Source organism: Peromyscus leucopus, chromosome 5, assembly GCF_004664715.2.
Source record: "Peromyscus leucopus breed LL Stock chromosome 5, UCI_PerLeu_2.1, whole genome shotgun sequence".
NCBI classification, from domain to species: domain Eukaryota; kingdom Metazoa; phylum Chordata; class Mammalia; order Rodentia; family Cricetidae; genus Peromyscus; species Peromyscus leucopus.
Window position 1 is genome coordinate 67,522,925 of NC_051067.1, and position 14,192 is coordinate 67,537,116.

Consider the following 14,192-nt stretch of genomic DNA (forward strand, 5'->3'; position numbering starts at 1 on the left):
CAGGCCACAGGACAGGTAGGACCTGCCCTCTTACATCATCTGCTTGTTATTATCATTCCATCTGCTTCCCCTCCGTTTCCCATGGCTTTCTAACCCTGTTCTGAGCTTGCCATCTTCATTTTGGTAAAGAATTGCCCCTATTTACTCTAAGTTCTGGCATTTCCTTTTTGCCCTGGCTTTCAAGCCCAAGCTTTCTGCTAGCTTAATTGATAAACTCGTCTGCAGTTATGTTGTGTCAGTATTACAGAGTTCATGCTTCATTTCTTATTTAACCCATAAGGACTATAATGATGGAAAATTAAAGTATTGCAAGTACATAGCCCCCAATAACTTTCTACAAGGATTCAATGTTCTGCCATTATTTTATGTATTCTTAGATTGAACCCTCTGTTTTCTCTTTTTGCAGTCAAGTTCACCAGTAGTCAACCTGTCAAACACAAATAGGAACAAGACCAGAAACAAAAGCAAAACAAACAAATAAAAAATCACAGCTCTAATGAAATAAAGATTTGGGCCTTTTTTCTCTTTGTTATCATAATCTTTGTAGAAAAATTTAGATTTATTTTAATACAGAAATGTATCTACTGCTTAATGATAAAGTCTTATGCTCTTTTGTTCAGTCCCTTTCAAAGGCACATGACCCTGACATGCTTCAGAAGACAGTTTGGTGGGAGAGATGAAGAATTCAATCAAAGCCTAGGGATGTAGCTCAGGGGTAGAGCCTTTGCTCAGTGTGTGAGAGGTGCTGGGTTCCACCTCCAGGGCTGAAGAAAGAAAAAAATCACTTGTGAGAAGATGAAGTTGTCTGGGCTCTAACTCAAGTAGGGCATGATGTGTCTACTTGAGCTGGTCATCTCTATTAGCAGCAGTGGGGATCCATGCCTTATTTAATTTAGTTTGACTAGTCAGAGCTAAATATATAATTCTCCTGAAAGGGAATATATGGGCCCAAGACAAAAGAGGATTTATAAAATGGATTCTGGAGATTTCGCATTATCATTCAAGTGCCAGATCTACTACCATACAAATGCCTGAAGGTAACAGGCTGTAGAGATTTATCACAGTAGAACTGTCTGTAGCTATGCTGTGAACTAGGGATTCCAATAGCAACAATCCAGATGTTCACCAGATTCAATTATGTGCATGTGCATCAGTAAGAATTATGTGGTTTCAGAAGTATTTGAATTAGTGTGGGTCCTATTTACAGTCCTCTGGACTAAGTACTAAGACCTAGTACTTACACAGTTTGTAACATTTGGTTTAACCGTCACCCATTTATGTCAGGTGAGAGTCTGCTATGGCATGTGTTCTGATAGTTGTTAAAATGTACAAACGTAAGGAAAAGAGATGACCGTTTTTTGAAGGACACCACCAACACTGTTGAATGTTTGCCAGGGTATTCATTGTTTAAGCTAAACAGGATAACAAAGGGAACAACATTTTGCTTATTCATTTTTATTTTTTTTTGTATCAAAACTTTGTTACATTTTTGTGTTCCCATGCAATTTTTCATACTTAACCAAATTGCTCTCCCGCTCTTACAATGAGCTGTATACCCAGTCCACATGTCTCCAGCTTCCAATATTTTAATCTATTTTTGTCCTCTGCTTTAAACTGCTTTTATTTTCTAAGGCTTTCTCCATGAAATTGTACCTCCCACCCCCAGGCCCATGTCTAGCTATTCAAATAGCCACTCGTAAATTGATTTTCAACCAAGAGACTTGCACTGTTCGGGATCATCGCGTTGCTTACTTTCTCTATAAAGGGAACTCCATTGGAAGGAGATGATTTATTTATCTTGAGTTGATAAGTTACCACGTGCAAAATAATTTCCAAAACCTTTTCTTCAGCTGTATGCAAAGGGAAAACATGAGAAGAAAACATGGTTTGAGTCTCGAGACTTTTGCAGAGCTATAGGTGGCGAGCTGGCGAGTATTAAGAATAAAGATGAACAACAGGTGATATGGAGGCTGATTACGTAAGTCCCTCTTCTGTACAGCAACGATGTCTGTAACCTATTTGGGGATGCTGAGAAAATACTCATGTTTCTGTGTCATACCCCAAATCCATAGGCCCTTTTTGATTTTCATTTCAAAGCCTTTAATAGTTATAAATCCTGCAGTCAATCACTCTATCAATACACAAGACGTTCAGTACTTATTTGAATGAATGAATGTTTTTCAGTGCTCTACTATGACCCCCTACCCCCCAAAATTGTCAATTTTCAGGGCATTGATGAGTGGTACCCAAATTCACATTTTCATAGTCACCTTTGCTGTGATAATGACTTAAAGGTGACGGAGCTTATTGTGGCTTATAGCTTGAGAGGTTGTTCATGCCATCCTTGCAGAAAAAGCATGTTAACAGGAGTGGAAGACCAGCTGGTCACATTACATCAGCAGTCAGGAAACAGGAGAAAAATGGGCTGCTCAGCTAGCTATCACTCTATGTAGTAGGACACCATTCCAGGGAATGGTGCCACCCACTTTTAGGGTGGGTCTACCCATGTCAATCTAATCAAAATAATCCCTCACAAACATGCCTAGAGACACCCATAATCTAGATCATTTCTTATGGGTGTGCCCGGGGACTTGTTTGGTAGATGATTCTAGAGTCATCAAGTGGTCAATGAGACATCCCTCAAAGACATGTTTTTGTAGGACACTTAGATTTAGTTATTAATCTCTTTGCCTCTGCAGTATCTAATATGTGTTTCAGAGGGACCTATCAACTCTTGATGGTCCTTTGAATGACTAAACCCTCTCAGGACACAGCATATACTTTCTTTATATTTTGCAGGGCCAGTGGAAGCTACCATGAGCTGTTTTGGTTGGGACTGACCTATGGAAGTCCTTCAGAGGGGTTCACCTGGAGTGATGGTTCTCCTGTAAGTAGTTTTAAATATATCATTTTCTTACCTTGTAATATATTTATTTTGACATTATCGTTTGGCTTAATTGGTATTTTATCAAGGCAAGTAATTAAGATTTTTTTGATGCAAAATAAATACAAGTGCAGTATACATTCACTGCCTAGCCCCTGGCCTCCATGTACTCTAAATATAGCTATGGCTAAGGGGATGAAAATAACATAAAGAATGAAAAGCGGTATCACCAGTTTATATAAAATATAAAATAGCTCTATTCTGTACAAAACCAGCATGCAGATAGTTGACCATCTTCAAAGCTGTTCTGCAGCTGCCTTTAGCTCAGCAAAACTGGACACAACTTTGGTAGGCACCAGAGCCAGGCACACTTCTCCAAATTTGAGAATTGGGGAGCTTTTGCTGCCAACATTCAGCAGCCCTGCGCATCACGAGAAAGGATGTTTTTATAATATTAATGCTACCTCCTCTCAGAACCCACGAGTATCTTTCAAGGTACTTAGTGAGATGGTTTATTTGCTAGCTACATTGATGTTTGGATTCCATGTTTGTATTTACAGAAAGCAGATAGCAATGCTTAATTCCAAACCCTCCAGACTCTGACTGCTCATTGAAAACTATCAAAACCCAAACGACCAAACTCAGAGCCCTAGTTTGTTTCCATGGCTCATTTTGTCAAAGGCTAGTCATTCCATTAGCTGCATTTTATAATCCCCCCTTTCTTCTTTAAGAAGAGTTAATTATTTTTTCTGTAGCCTGGGTAATAGAGGGAAAGCTTCCAACAGCTTACTGAAATATTGTCCCTTAAGAATGGGCTGTAAATTTAGGAAATTACAACTACTGACTGAGAAGTGGAAGTTTCTTGCTAACTTTTTCCTATGTATAAATCCCACTTCTGTGGCCCTTGGATCCATTTTTGCTTAATGAGAATAAAAAAAATGTTATAAGAATCAATTCCCCACTCTGGTCAGCTTCAAAAGTTTCCATGTAATAAAAGCTGTTTCCTTCGCACCCATGTCCATAAAATGTTCTTCCAAAGCTAAAAGGGAAAAGCAAATGAATGAAAAATCCAAACATCTCCTCTTTCAGTTTTCCATTTGGATTTGCACTGCTGTGTTATACATGGTTAATATCTGCAGCCTAATGTTTCTAACAGCATAGCACCCTGGCATTTTGGTTAAGATTGAGTATATTTTTTCCAATATAGGTTTCCTATGAAAATTGGGCTTATGGTGAGCCAAATAATTACCAAAATGTTGAGTACTGTGGTGAACTGAAAGGAGACCCTGGTATGTCCTGGAATGATATTAACTGTGAACACCTCAACAACTGGATTTGTCAGATACAAAAAGGTATGAACCCTGCCCCCCACCTTAGATTACAGTGCTAGCCTTTTGACACCCCAGTATGTTCCTTCTGCTGGCACAAACAAACAAAAATACCAACATCGGGGAAGTGTCAGGCCCTTATTTCACAGGATAAGAATGAAGGCGTTGAGTACAGATAAATGTTCCAAAGGAACAGAAGATCAAAAGGCCATCCGAGAATCCAGGACAAGAGTCACGTCCTCAGAAATGTTCCCACCAGCAGCCGGGACTCTGGCCATACTCTGCAGCTGTAGGGGCGGGTGGGAGTCCTGCCCTGTAGTTCAGTAGGAAGGCAATTCAGTTTCGCTTTCTGGAACTTTCACCCTCTGACCTTCTACTTTATCCCTGACTCAGGTAGACGCTCCCTCCAAGTCGGAATAATCTCATGCTCAAAACACACGCTAGAGAACCAGAAGTGTGAGCAAGGCCCTGGTGTTATGGGACCCACCATGTTATTTTTATTTTAGAAAATAGCGCAAAGTCAGGTCAGGCATTGAGGCCAGAGGAGCTGGGTTACAACAAACAAGGAAACAGGGAAGCTCACCCTTGGATCAAAACGTACATTGACGCCATTGCAATAGATGAATGGAACCACATTGCCCTCTGCTGTTGGGGAAGCATGGCCTCTGGCTCCATTCTGCTGTTAAGAGACCTGGTACTGCCCTCTGCTGGTTGTATACACACGTTTTCCTAATTCTGGATTAGTTTCCAGAATAGAGAAATCAGTGAGCTGTATTTTAAAAGGGTCTCTTGTTGCCAGTGGCTCTCATTGGCCTTTTTATGTTGTTAGTAGCTTTTTTTTTTTTTTTTTACTCCGGTAGATAGAAAATGTGGTAACTCGAAGACATGCATTATCTTGTTAAATTCCAACAAAATCCAGATATTAACTGTTTCGAAAGAAAAATACCTTTTAAAAATTCCAGTAAGATATACCTTTAATAAGCATAAGATTCTTTAAGAAGAATATATTTGTGTCTTATCCATATGTGACTTCACATTAAATAGTTTCAGATAATAAACTGTACATTACTTCATAGCCACTGCTAACATGTCCCCTTAGAAAATGGTGTAGTGAACACTGACCACATACCAAAAATTAAATTTTTACCCTGCCTATTTATACACCCTGTTAATTCCTTTTTGTAATTGGAGGGGATGGAGATGAAGTCCAAGCAGTGTAATCCTGTGTTTCGCATTTGAAGCTGGGCTTTACGATTCTGAAATTAGTGTTCTTTTATTTCCTTTATGTGGCACTCTTCGGGCCTAGAAATGCCTTCCCACTTACAGTGGCCACTATCCAATTTATATAAACTTTAGTTCCTCTCTTTTTCTTTCATTCTTTAACCACAGCGTGGTGTGGGTCGGAGGGAGGGATGGGGGCAAGAGTGGAAAATGTCAAGGTTTTATAGACACAGGAAAATACAAGGGGTGGTACTAGCAGATGCTTGATTACCTTGTATATTTTTCCTTATTTTTATAGGAAAAACATTACTACCTGAGCCCACACCTGCTCCTCAAGACAGTAAGTGTTCCTGTGTTTTCTGATTTCTTCATTATAGCCTTCTGATTCCTTTCCTTTTATAACGAAAAACATTATCCTGAGAGGATGGTAAGCAGAGAGTTCTTAGTGTCTCTGAGGATCTCATGGAGGGCTGGAGTTTTGTCTCCAATGAGCAGGCTGCACACACCAGTCGCCCCGCTAGTATGATTTCTGTGGTTTTAGGAGTCAAATCCAACAGTCTAAGGTTTACTTTAGCACATGAGCATATTGACTTGTGACTCAGTGGCTCAGAACAGCACTGTTAATTCTCTGAAAGTTCTGCAAGTCAGGAACCGGAAATTGGTTCCTCTGAGTCAAAACACAAACCTTCACTCACATAACCACACCCCTCCCGAGGTTCTGGTCAGTTGCCTTTACTTGTGTTCCTTGAATTCTTCCCTAAATGCCCCCTGGTTCCATCTTCAAACCAACCTTGTAGCATCTTGGTTCAGCTGTCATGTGACCTCCTTGTGTATTGGACCTTCCTCTCTGCATCCTTCTTTGAGGGCACTTGCATTAGATTTAAAGCCCGCCCAGATAATCCAGGATAATCTTTCCTTCTCAAGATCTTCAATTTAATCACATTTACAAAGTCTTTTCCATTGTAATCTGATGTATGCAGATTCCTAGAATTAGGTTGTGAATGTCTTTGTAACCTTTTGCAGTATAGAAACATAAAATTCCACCCTTTGAAAGAAATCTTAGAAGCCACCTTCTTCATGATTGAACTGCCTGGTACTCTAATTCTACCATAAACAAACTAGCTCAGCAGTTAAGAGCACTGGCTGCTCTTCCAGAGGCCCTGAGTTCAATTCCCAGCACCCACATGGTGGCTCACAACCATCTGTAATGGGACCTGATTACCCCTTCTGTTGTGCATGAAGACAGAGCACTCATATACATAAAATAATAAATAAATAAAACTTAAAAAAAGAAGTCTTTTTTTTTGTAGTGGGCTGGAATCTGAGTTTTTGTAGCCCCAATGTCTTAGCCCTCAAACATCACAGACACCTGTATAAGTCTTCCTAGCTAGGTTTTCCTGCCAATGAAAGTAATACCAGGAGTTCTTTTACCCACTAGCAACCCATGGATCTTGCTTAGGAAGAGAAATAGGCTTTGTAGGATTGGCAGAAGGTAGATATAGATATTTGGCCTGGAATAATCTGGTCTGTCTGTGACTGAGACATCCTGCATATTCTGGAGTCCTAGAGTTGTTCATATCGTTGACATAGCTCTTTCCTCTACTTACCGTATTCTTTAATTTATCTGAATACAAACATCATCTTTTGTTGTGGCTTTCTTTTTTCAGATCCACCAGTTACTGCAGATGGGTGGGTCATTTACAAAGACTACCAGTATTATTTTAGCAAAGAGAAGGATACCATGGACAACGCACGGGCATTTTGCAAGAAGAATTTTGGTGATCTTGCTACGATTAAGAGTGAAAGTGAAAAGAAGTTCCTCTGGAAATATGTAAGATTATGGTTAGGAGTAGAAGGACATGCTGTAAACAAAGATAATTCCTGAGACTGGTACCTTAGAACATATTTTCAAATTGTGTACTAAATTTGAAGTTGAGGGTAAATGATAAAAGTTCCAGAGGCTCTGAGATAGGGCCATAAGTCTAAACATTGTGACAACTCCTTTGAGTTGGTGAATTTAGTTTTCAAGGATTATATCCTAACTAATTGTTATGTCTCAATCCCAGACCACTTGCATAACGAACAGTATGATTACTTATTAAAAGATCTGTTTGTTGGATCAAATTATTGGTGGACAGTACAATTTTATTATTCATATAAAAATTTCAGTAGTACCCAAATTGTCAGCTACTCCTGCTGAGTACCTTTCTGCTAAAAGAAAAGCAAAAACAAAAAACCTCACGTGTCCTCCTTATTATTTGCCAGAGAGGAAGTGGGAGAATATTTAAAAAAATGGATTTATTGATATTTAAAGGAAAAGTTCACTTGACTACAAGGATATGAAGCTATAGCTTATCCTTAGCATCTTTGTGGATATGCTTTGCTTTGAAACTCTCAGGATATATCCTAATGTTGCACAAATGCCTGTCTGGAATGGATGCTACATATGAAATCCTTATGTGTGAAAAAGTAATTCTTTTGATGTACAAATCCCACTGCCTATTTTGTTTTAAAGGTTCTCTTCAGCAACCAACTGTCATAGACATTTGTATTATAATGAATGACTTAAGGCATTTGCTTTATAAACAGAGATTATTGCATTGTGAGCACATTTTCATTTTTATGAATATAATTCTACAGTATTTCTGCATAAGGAATAAATAGGCTGCCTTACTAATATATAGGTTTTGCCCAAGAAGTTGCTTAGTAGATGACTGTAAATTGTGTATGGACTTTCTTAGTAGATGACTGTAAATTGTGTACATACTTTCTTAGTAGATGACTATAAATTGTGTTTGTAAACTTTCATGTTCCAGATGAACAAGAATGGTGCACAGTCACCGTATTTTATTGGCTTGTTGATCAGCTTGGATAAGAAGTTCATGTAAGTAAATCAAGCTAAAGTGTCATGGTTTAGGATAGAGAACTGATAAATTCTCTATGAAATTAGCTATGAGTTGTCTTGAGACCTTTTCTTGCCGAATGCATTTAAAGTTCTTTGGCACTCTGAATCTGAAAACAAAACAAAACAAAACAAAAACCCTATAAAACATGAAAGGAAACATATTTAAGATTATTATATTAAGAATTTCAGCATTGTTAATTATTTAAAAGCTCAAAAGTGGCTGGGCAGCAGTGGTGCATGCCTTTAATCCTAGCGCTTGGGAGGCAGAGCCAGGTGGATCTCTGAGTTCCAGGTTAGCCTGGTCTACAGAGCAGGATCCAGGACAGGCACCAAAACTACACAGAGAAACCTTGTCTCAAAAAACAAAACCAAAACCAAAAAAAAGCTCAAAATTGGATTTAACCTCATAAAATGTCACTAGTCTCTATTTTAGGGTCCTCAGCCATCAGTCAATCATTGAATAAGAAAGTATGTTAAATAGAGATGAATGGTGAATTTATTTTAAAAATTGTGATCCTTTTTGGACCAGTGTTTGTACATAGTACCAAATGTCTCTTTTTCTTTGCCCCACCTCACAGCAATGTATTCAAGTTGATGGTGAAACTTTCCTCTCAGAAGAAAAGACTTACTGCTTTGTTAGACACCAGGATTAGGAATGGCTGTACTGGAGGGGGGGAATTATTATAACTTGGGAGTTTCTTTCTATGTTCATTAATATGTTCTCCTGAATTTCAAGAGCAGATGTGTCTGTCCATCCTTCATACAGCTGTTTTAGTGGCATATATTCTGTGTGGCTTTGATTGCTGTCTTTGACCAATGTCAAAGCTTGTTATTTCTAGGGAATAGAGACATTGGATGCCCTTATGGACCAACACTCATTTGATCATCTCTAAAGTAAGAGGGCTGATTTTTATGATTTATTTTCTTTCCAGCTCTGAGTCCTTGAATTTCTGTAACTTATGAAAATAGTCATTGGCTCACCCACTTTATGAAAAAACAGAATAAGCAAAAGACTAAAAATGGAGCTAATGAGAAATTTTGCATTTGCTGCCCCTTTTATAGGTAGTTAAATTGTGTGATTTCATTTAAATTGTGTGGAAATCATGATTGAAGAGTACTGTGGAAGGAATTTTGCTGCTGGCTTCCAGACTAATCAGGCTATGTGTGTCTCCCTCTTCAAGTCTATCAGGAGCTTGTTCTAAGGAGAGCAAAGAGGGTGGGCCAGAATTCAGTATTAACATCATTCTGGTGCATCTTCTTAGTAGATTCTTTAGTGATGGAGTCTGAAATCCCCAAATAAAGACAAATTGTATCTTACAAGATTAAATCTAACTGTGGTTGTTTGTGAACTTGACCTGAAGGTATCAGGGTCACTACAGGGGAACACAAGGGATGCCAATTACCAGGCATTTGGGAGTTCCTGCTGATCTCCCCAGGTTCCCCTTCTGTTTGTGAAGCATCCTATGCTCCCTTCATCTTGATACACTTGCCCTTTCCCATCTCTAAGTTGCAGCCAGTCATTTTTTTAAATGGCTGAATTGCTGAAAAATACTTCAATTTTCTTTTCCAGTTGGATGGATGGAAGCAAAGTAGATTTTGTGGCTTGGGCTACAGGGGAACCCAACTTTGCAAACGATGATGAAAACTGTGTAACGATGTACACAAATTCAGGTAGATCGTATATACCAATCTTATTGAACTTGCTTTGGGGTGTGATGTGTGGCATTCCTTGTATCTTTAGGTTGAAAGTAGCAAGCAATGCACTTATAAAGTAAAAGAACAGAGACTCCCAATTTTATTAGCATAATGGTTCAGTTTGCAAAGATAAATTTATCAGGATGTTTATGAGCAAGCTAACAAATGACACATCATCTTATTTCTTCCAAATTGTGAGACATTTATAATGTTCTTATGTGAGGAAAAGACCTAGAATATGTTTATAACTACCTTTATCTCTCTCTCTAGTCTTTTTCATTCCATAAAATGGGAATATTGATGTAATTTGTCTTTTGTTGACAAGATTAAATGAAGTATCATCTAAAGATGAACACATACTTAAGTATTATTAGATTGACTATGGGTGGTGAATAATTTAATAATATATCTGCAACACCAAGAGCCTGCTCAGCACATAGCTAAGTGAAACAGTGAGAGAGATATTGCATGGACTCTTCTAGTCATGTGTGAAAATGAGGAAAATGCATTCTGAGACTCTGTCTCAGATACTGTGTCTTTGAAGGTTTGTTTTTAACTAGGAGCATGTAGATCCACCTTAGCTGTTCTCTTTTGCAGGTTTCTGGAATGACATCAACTGTGGTTTTCCAAATAACTTCATCTGCCAGAGGCATAACAACAGCATCAACGCCACTGCCATTCCTACCACACCCCCGACACCGGGTGGTTGCAAGGAAGGTTGGCATTTGTACAACAACAAGGTATGGGGGGGGATTAATCTCAGTCCTGCCATTTGTAACAATTGCTTTTCTTGTTGATGTAACAAAATACACAATAGAAACAAGAGAGATTTTGGCTCCGAATTTCAGAAGACTGAGGCTAGCAGAGCAGAGTAGGTAGAGCAAAAACGGCTCCATGGAGGTGGAAGCGTATGGTAGAGGCTCCTCACACCTTAGAGTGGATTGGGAAGCAAAGGGCTGGAAGAGGGAGGAGCTGGACCCCTGAAGGCCTACCTCCAGTGTCCTATATCCGCCAGTCAGGCCCATGTCCCAAAGATTGCGTACTCTTTAAAACCCGGCACCACCAGCTGGGGACCAAGTGTTCAGATGCACTTAACCCCAACAGCGTTGCTCTTCGTGGAGCAGTGACAGATGCCAGTCTCACCATTCAGAGTCCCCTTCTTCATACTTCATCACTTTAAGACCATTTTTACAGGAAAAACTGGAGATTCCCATTGCAAATTCTAAATGGAAAGTAAATACTTGAGATATTATTCAAAGAGCTGTACCCTTTATCTCAAGGGAAAAATAAAACTCTGCAAAGAAAATCTGTGAACCATTAAGCTGACTTTAATTTTTTTTCTTTTGGTCCTGAGAAAATTTGTATTTAGCTATAATTTTCATGAATAACTTGATTTCTTGAAGTTTATTATCTTTAGCTTAAAACCTCTGCTTTTGTCCTCTCCTTCCATTTCAGTGCTTAAGGATTTTTGGATTTGCTGAAGAGGAAAAAAAAAATTGGCAAGAGGCACGAAAAACTTGCATAGGGTTTAAAGGAAACTTAGTGTCCATACAGAATGCGAAGGAGCAAGGTGCGTAGGCTATGTTGCTGTCAGTAACGAATGTATATGTGAATTTGACCTTAGAGAGATAGACTATTGCTTATTATAACTGTTTTTTTTATTTTTTCTAGAATAAGAGCCAGTAGTGGAAAATCATATAAATTACTTATTAGGACTGATTTTATTTAGTGTTAGATACCATACTGGGATTTTTTCTACATAAAATCCTTTCCAATTTTAATTCTATGAACCAGGAATTATTACTCCACTTTGTGGACAAAAAAGTGATGTTCATAGAGCCTTATGAAAAGGAGCATGCTTGGTCAGAAGGTGGAGTTTGGAATCAAAACCCTGGGTGCCAGCGCAAATCCCATTCCTTTGCCCGATTCCTGTTATGCAGAGAGCCAAGGGAAAGTGGTTCTGAGACTACAACAAGCAGCTGCTCATTTTCCATATACTCCCTGTCTGGCTCTTGATTATATTGTTTTCAACACAGCAAAGCTGTGAGGTTCTAATGTGAACTTTGAACAAGTGCAGGAAAAAGTCTTTTGATGAGACACAGGGATAAGCTGGAGTTATGGGAGTGTCTGGTATTCACCACAGCCAGACAGAAGTCCTCAAGTTCATTCTTCTGTCAAAAGAAACTGGGGCTGGGGAGATGGCCCAGTCAATAAGGAGCATGTTGCAGAAGCATGGGAACCTGAGTTCACCGGTGTTCAAAGCATGGTTGGTGACGTGTTAAGTCCTGGAACTGGGAGATAAAGGAAAAATCCTGAGGATTCCCTGGCCAGCCAGCTTAACAAAACCAAGTCTCTAGGCCAGTAAGAGACCCATTTTCAAAAACTCTTAGATGGCTGCTTCCTGAGGAAAAACATAGAGGTACCATCTGGTCTCAATACACATGCCCATATGCATGCACGCACAGACTTTCTTTCTTTCTACACAGAATGAAAGGTATTGACCTCTCTTGCATGATCCTTTGGGGACTACCCTTGCTGAAATAGGTATAAGATTCAAGTTATGATATGTTCTTTAAGGAAGATGTTGAATAAGTTTGGGAGATTTAGACTAAAGTATTATGGAGTTTGGAAACCACAATTGAGTTATGGATCAGAGACCCTTAGGTTAAACACTTTGAGAAAGAAAACACATGGCTTTTGAAGGGTTACCTTATATGGTCCTAAGAGGAAAATCTGGGCCATTGAGTGACAGTTGCAGGGAAAAACATATAGGTTCAAAATCGGGAAGCCATTTCAGTAGCCAGAACTGATAAGATACATTGCTTCATGAGGGGGTGAGGTTTTCAAAGGATTTTGAAATGTTTAAGTTGGGGGGTGCCCAGCAGGACACCATAAAGCCACATACACTGGCCAGCATGTTGTGTACAGAAGTCCAATAGAGGTTTGCTATGTATTTAAATGTGTAAAAAGGTTGTAGAAAATAAATTAGACTAGATATGCTCTAACATCTCTTTTAGTTGAATAGGTGATGTGTGTGTGTGTGTGTGTGTGTGTGTGTGTGTGTGTGTGTGTGTGTGTGTGTGTGATATACTTGTAGGATGTGCACATGCCTGTGTGTGCAGGTACACATACACATAGCTGTGTCCTCTCATGTGGACACAAAAGGAAGATACTGGGTGTCCTCTACTCTGTGACTCTGTCTTGTTATTCTGAGTCAGGGTCTCTTACTGAAGTTGTAACTAGGCTAGCATCCAGCCAGCCCTTCTTGTCTCCATCCTCCACAGTGCTGGGATGACAGACATGCATATCATCACATCCAGCTTTCGTATGGTTTGGGAGATCCAAACTTGGGTCCCCACTCTTACTTACTTCTCCATATCTCCAGCCACAGAGCATTTCTTGTTTTAAAAACCACTACTCAAAATTATGAAAAAGTACAGGAAAGAAGATCCTAGAAACCTATGTGTGGCTCTCACAAGTGCCTTGGTCTCTTACTGTGCACTCTTAGAACACATTACACATGAATCCAACCACGCTTCCACAAGAATCTTTGACAAGTTCACCAGCTGTTCAGACACCCGAAGCAAAGGGTCAAACCACAACACATGATACAAGAACATAATATTCACATTTCTCAAGCTGACTTACCGCATTTTTGCCTCAGCTACCCAGCAGAGAAACACGGTAATGGATTTCCTCTCTTCACCACAAAGTGCTGATTCCTGGCATAACATAATTAGAACCTGAGCAGTGGAGACGTGCAGAAGGAAGCAATTTTCAGATAAAATAACATTATTCCTGGCAAAACAGACACACAGTTGTTGAATACTTAATGTGGCTGTTGGCATCACAAGTCATTGCGGTATGCTCCCAGATAGAGCTGTTCCACATCGCATTTCAAGTTGTTCACAAATGTTTCCATCTTATTTAGGAAACAAATAAAATCAAAATGAATATCTATCTGCACTCTTAGTTCACTAAAGAATACTGGAAGAAAAACATTTGGGGGTATTATTATTTTTAGTTATTGAGAAAAAAGAATATCTGAACAAGGCTCTCCTATTTGAAAACAGGGTACTGATTTAGCACTGGCTGTTCCACAGAGTTGTTTGTTCATGCACAAGTGAGTGATTATGTTTATTAGTGTGTGAAAGCCACA

General features: G+C 39.2%; 1 protein-coding gene across 1 annotated transcript in view; it reads left to right on the forward strand.

The window, feature by feature from the left end:
* Mrc1 (mannose receptor C-type 1) overlaps positions 1-14,192 on the forward strand; it is a 90,455-nt gene that overhangs the window by 58,459 nt on the left and 17,804 nt on the right. Inside the window, exons 13-21 of the mRNA XM_028870508.2 lie at positions 1,851-1,978; positions 2,800-2,887; positions 4,092-4,236; positions 5,732-5,773; positions 7,101-7,264; positions 8,250-8,317; positions 9,909-10,009; positions 10,631-10,773; positions 11,489-11,603. Coding sequence (XP_028726341.1) covers positions 1,851-1,978; positions 2,800-2,887; positions 4,092-4,236; positions 5,732-5,773; positions 7,101-7,264; positions 8,250-8,317; positions 9,909-10,009; positions 10,631-10,773; positions 11,489-11,603 — 994 coding nt within the window. The remainder of the gene's footprint in view (positions 1-1,850; positions 1,979-2,799; positions 2,888-4,091; positions 4,237-5,731; positions 5,774-7,100; positions 7,265-8,249; positions 8,318-9,908; positions 10,010-10,630; positions 10,774-11,488; positions 11,604-14,192) is intronic.